Below are 18,350 nucleotides of genomic sequence, written 5' to 3'. Positions count from 1 at the left end.
GGGCCATTGTGAGGGCCAAAAGCGGTCATGTATACAAAGCTCATTGCTTATGAATAGCACTGCTTCATAAGGGTGTCAAGACAGCAGAGTGTATTAAGTCCTGGGCTTGGAGTCAGGAAGACCTGAGTTCAGATCTTACCTCAGACACTTACTAGCTGTATGACCCTGGGCAAGTCACTTAACCTCTGTTTGCTTCCATTTCCTCAATTATAAAATGAAAGTCACAATAACGCCTTCCCCCCAAGGTGCTTATGAGGAGAAAATGAGATATTTGTGAAGCACTTTGCATAGTACCTGGAACATATAGGCACTTAATCAATGCTTGCTAAATCTAAGATCTAAGTCTAAATCACAAAAGAGTAGAAGGTAGTAAAGGGTGAAACAAGCCTATAGAGAACTTGATAGGAGACCTAACTCAATCAGATCAGCCTGAGAATTTTTGGAAGACAACGGATAGATGCAAAACAGAAGAGATTTGTTAGCATTTTTATAGCAGTGCATTTACCATTGCCAACAGTAGAACCATTTTATTTGGACTTATCTGGAATGTCCCAGTGACAAAGTATAATAGGAAGTGGAAATGACACATAAGGAAGGAAGAGGAAATGTTTCTGACCAAAAGCACATACCGTGTTTCCCCGATAATAAGACCTATCCCGAAAATAAGCCCTATTGAGATTGCTACTGTAGTGAAGGTGATCCCCTGCGCTACACGCTACATTACGGTACCCTCTGTATGCACCGTCTCCCCCCCCCCCCGCGTGAGCGCGTCATCCTGTTCTTCCCCAGTGATTTGCTTATTGAATAAAGGTACATTTTTTTGTTCACATTTACCTGTTTATTAAAATTGCTGTCAATGTTCATTAAAATAAGCCCTCCCCTGAAAATAAGCCCTCTGGTGTTTTTCTGTCCAAAAAAAATAATAAGACAGTGTCTTATTATCAGGGAAACACGGTAGAAGAAATATGTCCTCAGAATGTCCCAGTGGAAAAGGCACTCAACAATTGATTTTTTTTATAAAGGTCTCTCAAAGATGAGAAGAGTATGCAAAAAATCCTAGATATCACTGTCCCCAAGGTGTGGTTATCAGGAAGACATCAACTGCTTTTGACCGCCATGCTTGTTTTTTCTGCTCTTTATAAAATCGTTTTGAGAACAGTTCACATGTACTAAGGATGTCCTTGTAGGAGGAGAAGGAAACAAACAGGACCATTGGAGAATCTGTCACAGCCACACAATTGTCTGAGAGGTGTGGAGGACACAAGGTGCCACTTTATTGCTTATTGATGTTTCTAAACCAGATGCACGATTTCATCTGTGAAGGGAGATCGCAGGGTGGAACTCCTTCTTACAATCAGGTCAGCACCTTTTCTTCTCTTATCCACCAAGACTTTATTCCCCCATTCAGGTAAAGCATTCTAAATAGTAAAATAAATAATCTATTAGGTTGACAAGTATGGACAGACTTTAGAGTAGTTGTATTATAATAAATATATGATCAGTTGGATATTAATTTTCCTAGATTGTCAAAGCCTAAAGAGTAGGGTACAAGGCTTCACTGCCAGATCAATAACATTCTAATTGGTTTTCCTGCCTTCAGTTTCTTTCCATTTGTTCTGGACTGGGCCTGGCTTGGGCTACTGTCCTGGTAGTTTAAGTCCAATATTGGAATGCAGCGAGACAGCTATTGGTCATTCAACCAGTAACAATGAGATTTTGTTAGACAAGCAGAAGAAGCTTATTCAATAAGGACAGGCATTCAGGATACCCCATTTATTTAGCTGAATGAAGTTCCCCTGCCTCTGAGTTGCCCACTGGTGGTCCACTGGTCTTTAGTTTCCCAAACCCTGTGAGTCTTGAGGGTAGTTTTAATGTTTTTAAAGGCAAAAGTAGCCTAACTCTCATGGGTTAGTATTATTGTTCTTGGCACACCACTACAATGCATCCTTTGCTCTGCTGCCACGTCTGTCCATGTCACCCTCTTACTCAGTAAACTGTGGCTCCCTATACCTCCAGGATCAAATATGACAGCCTCTGTTGTCATTCACAGCCCTTCACAATCTGGTCCCTTCCTTCCTCCCCAGTCTTCTCACATGTTCCCCCTGCCACACATTCTACAATCTGCCTGTACTGGCCTCTTTGTTGTTTTTCAAACGTGATCCTCCATCGATGTCCTCCAAGCTATAATAGATGCTGCTATCATGCTGTAAGTCCCTTAAGTCACTCTTTCTCAAGGTAGGATGGTGAGGTCTTTGAGATGCCATAGCTATGTACTAAAAGTGTACAGGTAAATTTCTGATAGGTAAGAGTGTTCCATTTCAATTTCAGAAGTGGGAGGCAGCATGGGATGTCAGATGGAGGGTCGGCCGTGTGGTACTATGGAAAATATGGCATGACTGGAATCCTAGTTCTGCTGCTTGCTAGCTGGATGACCTAAGGAATGCCTCTTCACTTTTCTGTGCCTAAGTTTCCTTACCTGTAAAATTAGGGGATCGGCTTGTTGGCCTCTAATGGCCCCTGATGGCCCTAGATTTATGATCCATGATCCTGTACAGTTAGGAAGATCTGGGTTCAACTTTGACACGTTCTAGCTTGGGCAGATCACTAAAGTTTTCAGCGACCTAGGCAACTCTCTAAGATTCTAAGCTGCTAATCTTGGCAGACAGAGTTTTCCTATTAAGAGTTTTCTACACTGATGAAATTACAGTTCAAGACCCCCCAGTGCTACACGCACACACACACACACACACACACGCATACACACACGTGGTCCTAGACGATTGAGTATAGAACCATCAAGGACCATGGAGGCATCTTGTCCAGCCCCTTTCATTTTACAGATGAGGAAGCTGTACCCAAGGGAAGAATGCCAGAACTGGAGTCTAGGGACCTGCATTCAGATCCTGTCTCTGTGACCTCAGGCAAAGTCGTTTTACTTCCCTTATCTATAAAATGAAAGGACCCATTGGGAGACTGGAGGACATGCCCTTTGCGGTCCCTTCCATTTCTAGAACTATGATGTTATGACCATTTATACTCTCAGGAAAGTTAAGTGAATTGGCCAAAGTTGAATGGGTCATAGAGGACAAAGCTGGGATTTGGGTCTAGCTTCTCTGACTCCAGTTCCAGCACTGTCTTCACTGGCTCCCACAGCCCCAGTAGGGGAGAGAGGCTGGTGTCCTTGTCAGCAGCTGCTGCCCCCTGCCCCCTAACTCAGACCCCTTGATCCCTCCTGATCATGGTACTAGAAGGGGCCCCAGAAAATACCACTTTTCCTCTGACCACTGTTTCAGCTGTTGCCTCCTGATAGACAGAAGCATCTGGCAGCTAAAAATATCCCGGTGAACCAGCACTCCCCACTCTTTCACGAAGCAGGAACATGAATTAGGGTCTGTGTTTTCTAAACATGTACACACAGCTTGGGAAAGCACACACTAAATGTTTTCAGGTCCAAGTGGCGAATAGAGCCGGTCCTCAGTCCTTGTTTTTTCAGCTTTGACTGGTCCTGATAGCTGGGGGGGTGGGCGAATGGGTGGGAGCAGTCTCCCTTCCTCCCCTCTGCCCTACTACTACTGCCCACCCTACCCCAAACCCTGTGGACAGTGCTATAGCAGGCAGAAGGGGAGGAGGTGAGTGGGGGAGGTGGGTGGGAGGAAGGCCGTGTAGGGAAGGGGCGGTGGCGAGACCATTTATGGTCTTGGTCTTTGGGATGCCGAAGGTGTTGAAATAGCAGCAGCTAAGAACTGCCGTGCTGGGCCAGGGAGGTTTCTGCAATGACAATAGGAAGCATGGAGAAAGTCGAAGTGTTCATTTCAGAAGGCAAAGGCCGGGGCCTTAAGACCACCAAAGAGCTCTGGGCGGCCGATGTGGTCTTTGCCGAGCGGGCTTATTCTGCAGTAGTCTTTGACAGGTAGGTGCAGGTTTTTTTTTTTAATGTATGTGTGTGGTGAGATTAGGGTGGGAAATTCGGGGTCCGGGGGTCTTGGGCTTAATGAATGAGATGAATGAGGCCAGACTCTGATACCCCATGAAGGACCAAAAGCTAGAATCATGAGAAGTCATGGGATTCAGAGCTGGAACACTAGAGGTCATCATAATAAAAATAATAGCAGTAATAATAACTATGGCATTTTAAGGTTGGCAAACATCTCATTTACAACCAATCTTCACATGTTATGGATAAGAAAATGGAGAGCCCAGAGAGGTTGTGATTTGCCCAAGGTTCCATGGTAGGTCCAGTGCTGAGATTTGAACCCAGGTCCTTTGACGACTCCAAATCTAGTTCTTGCCCTTCTATACCAAATTCCAATAATTGAGTATTCTCTGACATATTCATAAATTATCCGAGTTAGAAGGGGTCTTAGGGACCATCCTGTCTATCCCCTCATTACCAAGGCATAAGTCAAGTGACTTACCCAAAGCCCTAGCGCTAGTTGGGACTATTTGGGGCCAGCACCAGGTGTTCTTGGCCTTGTCCTTGGTGCACTCTGCCATACGCCCCCTGACCTTCTGGGGTGTGCTGTTAGGATCATTTTTGTGTTCTGAGATGCCCGTCCATGCCTGCTGTCCTGTAAGAAAAGCCTGTGGAAGAGGAACAAAAGTCCCAGGTGATTTTGTTCTGTGACACCAGAGGACTGGACAACATATACCTCAAAGATTCTCTTTGGGGCCAGTGTGTTCTCTGTGGTTGTGGTGACTCTGAAGGGGAGGGAAGGGGAGGGAAAAGGGGGGTGTGACTGTAAAGGGGGAATGGAAGACTTAAAAAAAACTTTCTGGCCTAAGAGAACGTATAACAACATATTGGACTTTACATCAATGAACTGTGATTTTGTCCCTAAATTTCCTGAAGCCTGGGGAGGTCAAGCCACTTGCCCAAGGTCATGCAGCTAGTAAATGTTGGAGGTGGGATTTGAAATGAGCCATTCCTGGTCTCACGTCCACCTATGCCAGGGTTCTCCTAGATAGGGAGTGGTATGGTTCAGTGGGCAGTGTGCTGGCTTTGGAATCAGAAGACCTGGGTTCAGATCCCCCTTCTCACACAATCCACATGCAATAGGGGGCAAGTCGGTGAAATTCCCTGATTCTTAGTTTTAGCATCTATAAAATGAAAGCTTTGGGCAAGACAGTTTCTGAGGCGGGGCATGTAGGGATAGGTCTGAAGGCTAAGCTTTTACTATTAAACAGATTTCTAAATAGATGTTAGAGCCAGTGTGATATAATAATAACAATTGCTACCATTTATGTAGAACTTTAGGGTTTTTAAAGAGCTTTACAAATATTATCACATTATATTGTTGTTCAGTCATTTTTTCAGTCATGTCTGACTCCTTGTGACCCATTTGGAGTTTTCTTGGCAGAGATACTGCCATTTCCTTCCCCAGCTAATTTTACAGATGAGGAAACTGAGGCAAGCAGGGTTACGTGACTTGCCCAGGGTCACATAGCTAGGAAGTGTCTGAGGTCAGATTTGATCTCAGGAGGATGTCTTCCTAATTTAAAGCCCAGAGCTCCATGCACTATGGCACCTCCTCGCTGCCCTAGTCCTTCAGAGAGTAGGTGTTATTATTATCCTCATTTTACAGATGAGGAAATTGTGGCGCAGAGATTAAATGCCTTGCCCAGCATCCTGAGCAGGAATGATCTGAAGCAGGATTTGAACTCAGGCTTTCTTGACTCCCAGATCCAGTCTTCTATGCAGTGTACAACCTAGCTGCCTGAAGGAGAAGGTGCTGGATTTGCATTCAGGACCCGTTACTCATTTTCTACTCTCATAACTGAGCGACTCTGGACAAATCTCTTAGCCTCTCTCAGTGTTCTCATCTCTAAAATGGGGCCAATGCTATTGAAAGCATTGTGGGGATCTAGGGAGATCATGCAGTGTGGGCTAATCTTTAAACATTAAAGGGCTGCAGCAATGCCAGTGAGAACATCTGAGGATTATAATGTTCAATTATAACCGATTCTAATCCTTCCCACTCATCGTAGGTCAGGCTTAGAGTGCTACGGACATAGATGCATGATCTCATTTGGTCCTCCCAGCAGGCGTGGGAGAGAACGCTGAGGTTCAGAGAGGCTGAATCCAAGGTCAGTCAGTCAGTCAGTCGTCAGTCAGTCAGTCAGTCGTCAGTCAGTCGTCAGTCAGTCAGTCGTCAGTCAGTCAGTCGTCAGTCAGTCAGTCAGTCAGTCACAAGTATTTATCATTCCCAGGGACTAAGAATACAAGTAAAAAGTAGCGCAGCTTCCTTGCCCCTCAAGGGATTTCTTCTGGAGGAAGTGAAGCAGATGTCATTAGCGTTCTCATCTGGTTGCCTCATGAGCTTGAGGAACGCTCTAGGATGGGGCCAGGTGTTTCCATGGAGTCTTTTAGAGGGCTGGATTTACAGTCAAAGAACCTGGATTCAAATTCTGACTCCTCTGAAAACTTACAACCTGGGTGACTGTGAGCGAGTGACTTTGGCCACCTGGGCTTCATTCAGTCTCCTCATCTGGAAAGTGAAGGGCCTGGGATCAGATGATGCCTGAGCGTCCTTCCTGTCCTTGATCTATGATCCCACGACCCCCAGATCTTCACCCTCACAAGCAGGACCCAAGGAGAGAGGTCTAGGCTGAGGACGGTGTTCCGCACCAAGACAGACCCAAACCCTCTGGTGGCTAAACCAGCACTCTCTCCACCACACTAAAGTGGGCCTAAGGATTAGATTAGCCTTTTGGGGGTCCAGATTTGTTATTTCATGGGTGCGTCATACTGGTGCATACAGAAACTCCCTCCTGTCAATGCAGATGGCTAACTCAAGTCCATAGAGACTTCAGTGTAGACACTGAGAGGTTAACTAACTTGGATGCCATCTGAGCCTTCCCTTCATTCCTCAGCTGAAGGCAGTGGTGGTGTCTGATGGGCCCCAGGGACTTAACATAAAAGGAAGGTTTGGACGTAGTGGTCCCTGATCAGATTCCAAGCCTTTGATGATTCCCTAGCAGGTGACATCCGAAAGCCTAACTAATCCCCTGGAATCTGAGGGAGTGAGAGGAACCTGGGAGAGATGAGTCAAACTACCCTATAAAAGTTTGATTTTCTTAGTCACCCTATAAAGCAGCCCCTCCTAATAATCCGCATCCAAGTCAGTGGACAAACCCTTGTTAGACACTGTACTGACTGCCGGGGTGTGAAGAAAGGCAAAAACATTTCTCCTACCCTCAGCAAGCTCACATTCAAATTGGGGAGACTACATCCAAACGATTATGCTTGTGTGTGTGTGTGTACACACACATATATGATCTATGTTATACATGCACATGCTGTAATCTAGACCCTCTGAGATCATCTTCCATCTATACCACATATATTACATGTAGATATTTCCTCTATGCATATAGAGAGAGAGAAAAGGAAGGGAAGAAAAGAAAGGAAGGAAGGAAGAAGAAAATGAAGGAAAACAGAAAGGAAGAAAGGAAAAGAAAAAAGTAGATGAAAAGTAATTTCAGAGAGAAAGCATCAGCAGCTGAGGAAGTGGAGCCACCTCTTGCAGAGAAAGGATTTGAGCCGAGTGTTAAGGGAAGCCAGGGAAGGCAGCAGGTGGCTGTGAAGAAGGAGGGCACTGTAGGCATGAAGACAAGTGGGACAAAGGTATGGGCTAGGGAGGTACAGCATCCTGTATGCGCAGCACTAAGGCCAAGGTAAAGCTGGGAAATAGAATGAGGGGCGTTCTAAGGCTGGGGTGGCAGGAAGGGTCCAGAAAGGCCAAACAGGCCTTTCAGTTTGGTTCTGGAGGGCATAGGGAAGCAGCAGAGCTCACTGAGCCGTGACTATTTTGTTAAGGAAGTCCCTTTGGCAGCTGAGAGGAGCATGTGATGGGATCTTTCCCATTGATGAAACCTGAGTGAGTGGGAGGCTGAAAACCCCACCAATGGAAAATCGCTTCTTTGTTGGCCCATTCAGTAGATTTTTGGTAGAAAGACATTGAGGATCCCAGTGTAGTGTGATCCTTTGGCAGGCTAAGATCTCGTTGATGTTAGTTGGATAAGATTGCAGTTTACATAAGAGAATGAAGACCCTGGACAAAGGTTAGGAAGCCTGTAAGCACATCCCTATGAAAGCTTTTTGAGGGCAGGGAATGTTTCATTTTTGTCTTTTTATCACCAGGTCCCAGGATGGTGCCTTTACCCATTATGAGGGTGGGCTAGGCTCCTCTGGTCCTGTGTGGGGAATTCTCAGTTTGGCAACTCCCTTCATTGATACAGATTACCTGTACCATAAGGTTTAGAGATTTGTCTAGGGATACTGGGATCTTCGCAAAAAATGGTCTCATTCGATCCTCACAATAACCCTGGGGGGTAGTACTATCTATGTTTCACAGCTGAGGAAACTGAGGCAGGTAAAGGTGAAGCTACTTGCTTTGGTGACACTGAGGACAGCCTACTATAGATGCTCCATGCTGCATCTCTATTCACAAGAAATCATTCAGCAAATATTCTGAAAGCACCTACTATGTGCTAGGCATTGTGTTAGGTGCTGGCGATAGAGGGCAAAGAACGAAACAGCCCCTGCTCGTGAGAAGCTCATAGAACAGGTGCTTCATAAATGCTCGTGCCAAGAATGAATGATGATGAAGATGATGATTACATAAGGAAGATTTTCATTTTTTATTTAATGCCTAACGTCACTCAAAACTACCCTAGAGGATGTTCATTCATTCATTTGGAAGTGTTTATTGAGTGCCTCTTATCTTGAATCCTAACTGCATATTACCTTACCACCCGACCTTATTTTTAAAGGTCATGGAAATAGTTCTGGATTTATAGTCAGAGCACCTGGTTTCACATTAGGTAGCTGGGGGCACAGTCAAGAAGTTGTTGTTCAGTCATGTCTGACTCAGGTGACCCAATTTGGGCTTGGAGTGGTTGGCCATTTCCTTTTCCAGTTTATTTTACAGGTGAGGAAACTGAGGCAAACAGGGTAAAGTGAGTTGTCCAGGTCACACACCTAGTAAGTGTCTGAGGCAGCATTTGAACTCAGGTCCTCCTGAATCCAGGCCCTGAGCTCTAGGCAGTGCAGCACCGAGCTGTCCAAAGTCTTTCTTTTTTTGCTTTATGGAGGGGCAGGGCAATTGGGGTTAAGTGACTTGCCCAAGGTCACATGGCGAGTGTTAAGTGTCTGAGGCTGGATTTGAACTCAGGTCCTCCTGACTCCAGGGCTGGTGCTCTATTCACTGTGCCACCTAGTTGCCCTGAGTCAAGAAGACCTGAGTTCAAATGCTGTCTCAGATACTTTTTAGCTGTGTGTTTCTGGGCAAGTCACTTCCCTGCTATCTATCTCAATTTCCTCAGCTGTAAAATGTAGATCCTGATAGCTTCTGCCTCCCAGAGTTGTGAGGATCAAGTAAACTTATGTTTGTAAAGCATTTTGCAGAAAACGCCTGAAGTGTTTTGTGTTTTCTGTACATATTATCCTGTCCTGCCTCCTGCTCACTGGGAAACCTTGGTGTCCTTTAGCCTGTCTGTAAAATGAGGAAAGGGTGAACTAGATGGGTGATCCTCCTGAGCTCCTTCCTGCCTGGATCTTGGAGCCTAGGACGCTTTTTGGAAGGAATAGGCTAGACCCAAGTCATGGGAAAATTGCTTTTGGAAATCCACCCAGAGACATACACACAGACCTGAATAGGCTGAGATCACAAGCTGAGCCAGATGCCACTGTAGGTGCTGCAGGGGACTTCCAGATCACAGAGGAAGGGCAGCTGGTTCCTGGACCCCTGAGGTGTTGGCGTCCAAGTCGGGATAAGGCTATATCCTGTTTCAAGACAGACAGATGGTGGTGCCGTGGCGAGTGCACTGGGCTTGGAGTCAGGGAGACAGGAGTTCAGATCTGGACTCTCGATACTTACTAGCTGTGTGACATTGGACAAGTCACTTAACTTCTGTCTCTTAGCCTCAGTCTCCTCAGCTGTCAAATGTGGGGATAATCATAGCACATTCCTCCCAGGTCAGAGGACCAAATGAGTTGCTGTCTGTACAGCTCTTAGCACAAGGTCTGGTGCATAGTAGGTACCATATACAGGCTAGTTATTTTTATCCAGACAAAGTAAAGGGAACATATCCTCTATGTTGACCAAGTCCTGATGTGGGAGCTATAAGTAGAAGGTTTTTTTTTAACCTAGTGCAATGACCAAAGTGCGAAAAATGCTCCTTGGTGGGGGATGGCCTCTGGGACGGACCAGCTGTGAGGGTAACAGGCAGTGGTGGTGGGGACAATGCGGCAGGGGAGGAGCTCACCCCAGTGACCCTCCTGTAGCTTTCTATTTTAACTAGTTGATTATTCTTGCCAACTGATAGGCAGCCTAGTATATTGCACTGAGTACCAAGCTTTCAGAAAGACTTATGTTAGAATTCTTTCCCTAAGACATGTTAGTGATAACTCTGGGCAAGTATTCTCCCTAAGACTATAACTTACAGTCAAATTTCTAGTCCATATTGATAAAGGGAGTTTCCATATCAGGAGCTTTCTTGTACTTAGTGAAAATATAGATCTAGACCCACATCCACCTAAAAAGAATATCTCACTCAGCAAAACTTTATTGTTTCTATGTTGTTAAATAACAACTTGAATGTGGTCCATGACTTCTGGATTTGGTGCCCCTTGACTTCAGTACCCAGTGACAAAGCTCTGTTGGCCCCTCCTTAGTTACAGCTCTGTCCATTACTGTCTTTTTTTTTTTTGGAGGGGGAAGGCAGAGCAATTGGGGTTAAGTGACTTGCCCAAGGTCACACAACTAGTAAGTGTAAAGTGTCTGAGGCCAGATTTGAATTCAGGTCCTCCTGACTCCAGGGCTGGTGCTCTATTCACTTTGCCACCTACCTGTCCCCCTGTTACTGTCTTTTAATGCTTTTCTGTGGAGACACAGAGCATAGCTCTGAGTTCAAAGAAGCCCAAATCTGCTGAATTGATGTGAATTTTAACTTGAACCAAAACCTGATTACTAGAATTTCAGTACTTTCCAGGACCCTAAAGGCTGTTTAGTTTGACCCTGTTGTTTTACAGAAGAGAGAAGGTGCTGGGAAGTCTTAAGCTGCCCAAGGCCACCAAACAGTCTGCTGACTCCTAGCTGGACATGCCACCAACTGCTTCAGAGCCTTGCCCCCTTCCCTTTTACTCTGTGTCTTACCCTGTTTTGAAGTCTTAAGATGCAGCACTGGAAAAACCAGTCATATTTTCCAAGTGACTTTGTCCTTGCCAGCTTGAACCCAGACCCAACCAGTAAAGCTGAGGGCTTAGCTGACTCTCATCCAAAACAAGCTGGTTTCCCATTCTGGACTCATCAGTGGATTCTCCTTAGATCATCAAGCATCCTTCTCAAAGCTGAAAAAAGAGAATGGCCGAGGTTGTTGAAGAAGAAAAATGTGCCGAGTTCATTTTTGTCTGACTCAGCTATGTCTGGCTGGAGTGACCAGGAATCTCCTGGGGAGGATAAGAAGGGGGACAGACATTCCATGTGACATGTGACCCCAACAGGCACTGTGTTCCTCCAAGCAGAAGCCCCTAGGAGAAGGAGGGGCAGCACCACGGAGGGAGCCTGAGAAAAGTTTTAGAGGGGACATGCTCTTGGAGCTGGCATAACATCACTGGCTATATCTGCTTCTTTCTCTGATCCTAAGCCTCTGGGGGAAGCAAATAAGTGGAGAAAGGAAGTAATGGCAGCAGTGGCTACAGCAAATGGGAGTTATCAGAGACTGGGAAGGCCATTGTCTTCCTTTCTCCCTTTCTAGTCCTCTCCAAGCAGTCTCAGAATCCTGAGCCTCTCAACCACTCTGAGGCTGCTGACACATTAGGGTGCGCCTGGACATACCGGCATACCCCATGCACACACCTATGACAAGAGATAAGGCTTGGAGTTAGAAAGATCCAGGTTCAAATCCTACCTCCAACATTTTCTAGCGGTGTGACCATGGGTGAGTCACATAGCCTGGCTGCAGTTTCCTCATCTGTCAGATAAAAATAACTGTAATACCTACCTTATAGGGTCACTATGAAGGCAACATATTACAATGGAAAGAATGATGACCCTAGAGTCGGAGGATCTGGGTTCAAATCCCACCCCTGATGATAACTATTTGTGTGACCTTCACTAAAATTTCTTGGATCTCAGCTTCTTTGGAGATGACTCAGTGATATAGTGGACAGAACACTAGATCTGGGGCTGAGAAGACCTGATTTCAAATCCTGCCTTGTATGCTCATGGCTGTGTGACACATGGTCATGTCTGAGCCTGTTTCCTCCTCTGTAAAATGAAAGGCAAGGAGGAATTGGATGACTTCTAGGGTTCCTTCTTGATTTAAAGCTATGATCCTATGAAATCTTTCATTACTTTAGGAAATGTCAGACATGTTGAGTGGTCACTGGATACGTGGGTGATTTGTGGCTTGTATTTCTTCCTTTACGTCTGGCCAGTTCAAACACACACACAATTTACATATAATTATATATACATGTACGGGCATCTATGTATGTGTTATATCTACATTTATATTATTTAAATATGCATGCATGTAAATATAGAGTATGTTTATAGATAAATTTATTTTGGGATGTTATCATATTATATAACAATATATAAGATTAATATAATATATAATAATGTATATTATTATATAGCATAATTACTTAATGCTATTAAACAAATGTATCTAGATATTTACATGCATATATGCATATTTACATTGTGCATTATATGCACATGTGTGCACATCTACCTATAAAATTTCCATGTGACACTCCATCTCCCATTTCTGGACCTTCACCCTCCTTGGGATGCCCTCCCTCCTCATCTTTGCCTCTTAGTTTCTCTGGTGTCTTCAAGACTCAGCTCAAATGTTTCTTTCTTGGCACCTCCGGGTACTGCCCCCTCCCCCTCCCTCTCAGATTGCCACCCGTCCCCTCTGTATGCCTCCTCTCCACGCCTACTTATCTACATGTTGTATCCCCATTGGGATAGAGTGGCAGTTTCTAAAAACTATGGTTTTTTTTGCTTTTCTTGGCACTCCAGACTGCTTAGTGCCATGGCTGGCATCTAGGAAACAACTAATAAATCCTTGCTGATTGACGGTAGTTATGATAGAGGGGAAATAGCTTTGGAAGCAATCCCAGAAACAATAATAAATGAGGTTTCTTTGTGAGCTAAGACTGTTTCTTGTCAACGAGTGATCTCAGATAATATACAAATGGATGGATGCAAATGTCATTGGCAAAAAAAGCAAATGATGCTTATAACATAAGTGATAAAATCACTTTCTGGGTAAGCCAAACTGATCAGATATAAGGACAAGGAACAGCAAGGCCAATGAATTCCCTGCGTTCCTGTTCTTAACCTCCTGCCCCCCTTTTCTTCTAAATGGAAACTTGGCCAGTTCCTAAGAGATTGATTGGGTCCAGGGAAACATATGCCTTCTTGAGTTATGGGTATAATGCATTTCAGGGCATATTAGCACCACTAGGCTGGCTGACTGAATGTAGAAGTAAGGGTCTGCCAGGCCTACTGGAAATCAAGCGAGTCTTTGAGCTGGAGGCTGCCAAGCTCTCAGCCTGAAATATTCATGGCTGTGCATGTGGAGATCAGTCACTGGGTGTAGATTGGACGGTTTTGTAGTCACAGTTGGCTCATGGCCAAGAGGGGAGAAAAGGATCTATGAGCTATAAATGACCCATCTGGATGCAAATAGAAATGGGTTCAGAGAAAGTCCTGGGTGAAGGTCCATGATAGGAGACTAAAAGGATATTAGGGCTCTTTTGCTTAAACCCCAAACATCCAGGGTTGGTGTCATGGTGTCATACCTGTCCTTTCTCCTAACTGAGAACTCAACAGAAAGAATGGGATGGAGATGAGTCTGCTTTGAATGGCTCATTGGTCTGATCCAGGATGGCACCATAGGGTCAGAGCAGAGAGTCAGAGCTGGGTGGGAACTTTGGGCTCACCTGCTTAGAAAATAAGCTTCTTGAGGACAGGGATTGTTTCCTATTTGTTTTTGTATCCCTAGAGCCTAGCCTAGTGTCTGATATCTGACCAACACTCAAGGAAAGATTGCTGATTTGAATCGTGTCGAGTCTAATTTTCCCCATTTTGAGCCAGAAAGAGGGGAAGGTCGCACAGGTAGCAAGATACAGTGGTCAACTTTGGATCCAGCTCCTCAGATTCTAAATCCAGGCTCTTTTTACTGAACCCCACTATGCCTGCCTGGTACAGAGCTATGCTTACAGTGGGAAGCAAATTTTAAAATTTTGGGTGGTAGAAACAAGCATGTAATTTCATCTGAGGCACTCCTGGTGCGTGAGCTCCTCTGATTGATGAAGACTGACATCTGCTTCAGGATTTATAGTCTTAGCCTGGGGGTACAGAGAGACAAAGTCAGTCAATAATCATTTATTAAGCACCTCTCAAGTATCTTGGTGGTAGTGGTGGCTGAACGCTAACACTGTGCCAGGAACTGGGTGTGCAAATTAAAAAGTGAAACAGGCTTGGCCCTTGGGGAGTTTCCATTCTACTATATTAACTGATTTGACCAGGATCGTCCAACCAGGAGGTACCAGAAGCAGGACTTAGGATCATACATGGAGTTAAAACTTGATGGAACCTCAGAGGTCATCTCGTTCAGCCCCCTCATTTTACAGTTGAGGAAACTGAGACCCAGAGGTGTTAGCACAAAGTAGGTTCTTTCTTCTTCCCTCCCTCCCTTCCTTCTTCTCCCCTCCCTCCCCTCCTTCTTCTCCCCTTCCTTCCTTCCTTCCTTCCTTCCTTCCTTCCTTCCTTCCTTCCTCATCATAGTGTAGAGATAAACCTGGGTTATTAAAGGGTATGTCAACCAAACGCAAGGCTTAGAATGTCCCATTCATCTAGACAGGCTTTGAGTGTGGGCAGAAAACTTCAGTGACATTAGACCTATCAAACCATATCAAAGAGGGAGCATTCTGATGTTTCTGGTTGAGGCCCACTACCTGGACTTCTGCTCCAGAGGGCATCTCTTTTCTTCCTACGCAGTGTGAGCTTCCTGATGGCAGGGACCATGTTTTGACCTTTCTTGGAAGCCTGAGTGCTTAGCACAGTGCCTCCAGTGAGGTGTGTGGTTAACAAATGCTTGCTCATCCTTGGTCTCTAAAATTGGTCAACAAAAGGAAGGGTTGCCAGCTATCAGCAGTAGATGCCTTTGCTTCAGCCTTGCGTTCTGCCTTGGCAGCACCCACCGCTCTAGGCTGCACTGGACCTAATGGACCCGCACCGCAGAGCAAGGGGGAGACCTCCAGCATGCGACCCGGCTTCTCAGCACCAGAAGCAGGGGCTGGAGAAAGACAATCTATTGCCAATGTCAGCTCTCGGGAGCCAACCCAGCAGTAATCCCAGTGCATCCACCCAGTCTTTGGTTTATGTGACAGGGGAGTTGGGGGCAGCTGGCCTGGAGGCTTACACTGTTTTCCATCAGCTGTCAGCGTTAAGAGGGCAGGGAGATGCAGTTTGATGCTTCACTCCTTGTAAGGGAAGAAACATCTACCAGAGAGATAAAAACAATAAAAATGGAAAAAAGCAAGCCTTCTGTGGGGGCTGGGAAAGTGTGGCGATGGGAGGGGGGTCCCTTTACCAGAAAGCAACAACAGGGAAAAAAGCCAACAGTGTTGATGTCCTCTGATTTCCTCCATCTTGAAGATGAAGGTATTTTCAGAGGATATTTCATTTCTGGTACACCTGGGAGCCGTAACCAGGATTTAAATGGAGCAGTCCAGGGTGCATGCATACAATGCTCCCAATAGGTTAGGAAGGGAGGGAGGGAAGTGTTGGTAAAAAAGCAGACTGTGATCACTCCTGCCTCCCAGGGGGTCCTGGCCCTTCTTTCAGGTGCTTTGCCATTCCATGCAAACGCTGAACCAAGTCACTTTCTGGAATAGAGCACACAGTAGGACTGAAATACTTGAGTGTCCCCCCCCATCGCCAGTAGCTTGCACTCTCCTCTAGACCCCTCCCCAAATTGCTTTGTGTCTGACTTGCATGTATTTTCCATTTATTTCTGTTCATATCATTCTTCTATTCCATTTTCCATTCTCTGTCTCCCCTTTAAAAGAACATAAGCTTCTTGAAGGTGAGAACCATTTGGTTTTTGTCTTTGTATCTCAGGAATATAGATTTAGTGCATAAAGGTAATTTATTTAGCCCGACCCTCTCATTTTTACAGTGAGGAAACTGAGACCCAGAGAGCTAAAAGGTATTATAAAATTTATAATTATAAATTTTTATATATATTATACAATTTATATATATATTATAAAATTTTATAATTATAAAATTATAAAAGGTATATAAAAGAGGTCTTCAGATGGTATTATGGCAAAATCTAAATTTGATTCCAGGTCCTTGGACTTCAAAGTCAGTCAGTCCTCTTTTCATCAAACTGTGGATGTTGCCACCTGTATTAGCATCTTGCTGAGTCTTTGGTACATAGTTAGTCATTAATATTCATTGTCCAAATGTCCAATTCTTTTTGTGCCTTTCGCTTATAGAGCGAAGGACCAGAGATTAAGAGTTGGAAGAAACCTCCGAGGTCATAGAGTCCAATCCTTACAGATGAGGACATTGAGGCCAGAGAACTGACTTATCTGAGATTGCACAGGTAGGAAAGATCAGAACCAGGGTTTGAACCTAATGGCCTCTGACTCTAAAAACCAACTTTCTGTCTGTTACAGCACCATGTCTTATCTTGGTCCTAAGAGATATGAGGACTGTTCTGGCCCCAGTGCTGAAAATGCTAGTTGAATGAATGGGTGAAACGTGTAGAACCCTAAATCTAGATTTAGAAAGAACTTAAGAGGTGATCCAGGGTAACTAGTCAGCTTCTCCATTTGACAGATGAGGAAACAGGCTGAGAGAGGTTGTTACTCTCCCAAGGTCATGCAGGTGGTAAGAGATGTGAGATTGGAATGTAGGGTCTTTGACTCTAGGGTCAATCTATGCTCCACTCAGCCAGAGGAAAAGGTCTTGGCCAGACAGAGTAGATGGTTCATTGGATTCAGAGGGTCCAAGCCCTTCATTTCTTAGATGATGCAACTGAATAAGGTAAAATTATTTGCCCAAGGTCACCTAGGTGTTAAATAGCGGAGTTAGGATTTGAACCCAGATCTTTGAGTTCTAACCTTCCTTCTAACTAACCTGACATCCAGTGTCCATTTCACTCTGCCATATACATTGGCATATTATCTTCCTAATGGATATCTGTCTAAGCAAGGTATTTCTACTGAAGCATGGTGGTTACTCTCTCCAATTTTGTAAAGGTTAGAGATAGAGCCCTATTATATATCATATAGTGTCCTGAGTAATAAGATATATTATATATATATTAACCTATTATGAGGTAATCACTAAGGAATTTCCCTAAATCCATCTGAATCTATTTCTATCTTTAGCTAGCTGGCTCATTTTTCTTGCCACCTGCTGATTTCCCCTTGTGTCCAGCCACCAGCTGTTACCAGAAACATCCAACATGTGAAGCCACTTAAGTGTGACAGCTAACCTCTATTTTATAGTTGGGAGACTGTGACATAGTGGAAAGACTTCTAGGATGCCATTTCCCACCTGTGACCTTGGGCAGGTCACTACTCTGGGACTCAGTTTCCTCATCTGTAAAATTGACTCTGTGACCTCTGAAATCCATTACATTTCTTGATATAGATTCTGTTAAAAAAAAATCTTGAGTTCTTCAAAATCATTCCCAATTTACCAACACCCCCCCCAAATTTATTGAACATTGAATACATACAACTGCTCTAGATTTGTGTGTGTGTGTGTGTGTGTGTGTGTGTGTGAGAGAGAGAGAGAGAGAGAGAGAGAGAGACATATCTAGGAGACAGAAAATAAGTATGAGCCACAGTTCCTGTTCTCAAGGAGAAATGATCTTGTTGGGAAATTAGGAAGTTGAGTTCTAGATCTCAAGGAAAAGAAGCACTGTCTTATACTCTTCAATTCTACCTACAAGGATCGATCAAGTTAACAAGAATTTATTGTCTTACTATATTACTGATAAAATGCAAACTACTTCTGCTAGTCCCTGCATTCTGTGTTTGCTGATCCTGTTCTTTCTTTCTGATTATTATGTCTCTGTCTCTTTCCCTTTGTTTGTCCTTCTCTGTCCCTTTCTTTCTCCCTCCTTTTCTCTCTTCTTTTTTCTCTCTCTCTGTTTCTCTCTGTCTTTAATCCTCCCTTTCTCTCTCTTCTCTCTCTCCCTCTTTTCCTTTCTCCTCTCTCTTCCTTCTTCCCTCCCTCTCCCCATTTCTCTCTTTCTCCTCCCTTCTTCTCCCTCTCTTCTTCCCTTTCTCTCTTCCTCCCTCT

At 44.6% G+C, this 18,350-nt stretch overlaps 1 protein-coding gene across 3 annotated transcripts in view; it reads left to right on the top strand.

Annotated features, from left to right (window-relative positions):
* The first annotated feature begins 3,620 nt into the window (after positions 1–3,620).
* The window catches only part of SMYD1 (SET and MYND domain containing 1), a 37,898-nt gene continuing 23,168 nt past the window's right edge, over positions 3,621–18,350 (top strand). The window contains exon 1 of one of the 3 annotated variants that reach the window (XM_069101042.1): positions 3,621–3,910. In XM_069101042.1, coding sequence (XP_068957143.1) covers positions 3,774–3,910 — 137 coding nt within the window. In that variant the 5' untranslated portion in view covers positions 3,621–3,773. The remainder of the gene's footprint in view (positions 3,911–18,350) is intronic. The other 2 variants (XM_069101041.1, XM_069101040.1) reach the window with 2 other exon arrangements.

This window comes from Petaurus breviceps, unplaced genomic scaffold (assembly GCF_028583685.1).
Source record: "Petaurus breviceps papuanus isolate PSGF00001 unplaced genomic scaffold, PetGlider_PUasm1.0 446, whole genome shotgun sequence".
Taxonomy (NCBI): domain Eukaryota; kingdom Metazoa; phylum Chordata; class Mammalia; order Diprotodontia; family Petauridae; genus Petaurus; species Petaurus breviceps.
Note: the sequence above shows the minus strand (reverse complement) of the source record. Positions and strands in the feature narration are given on the sequence as shown.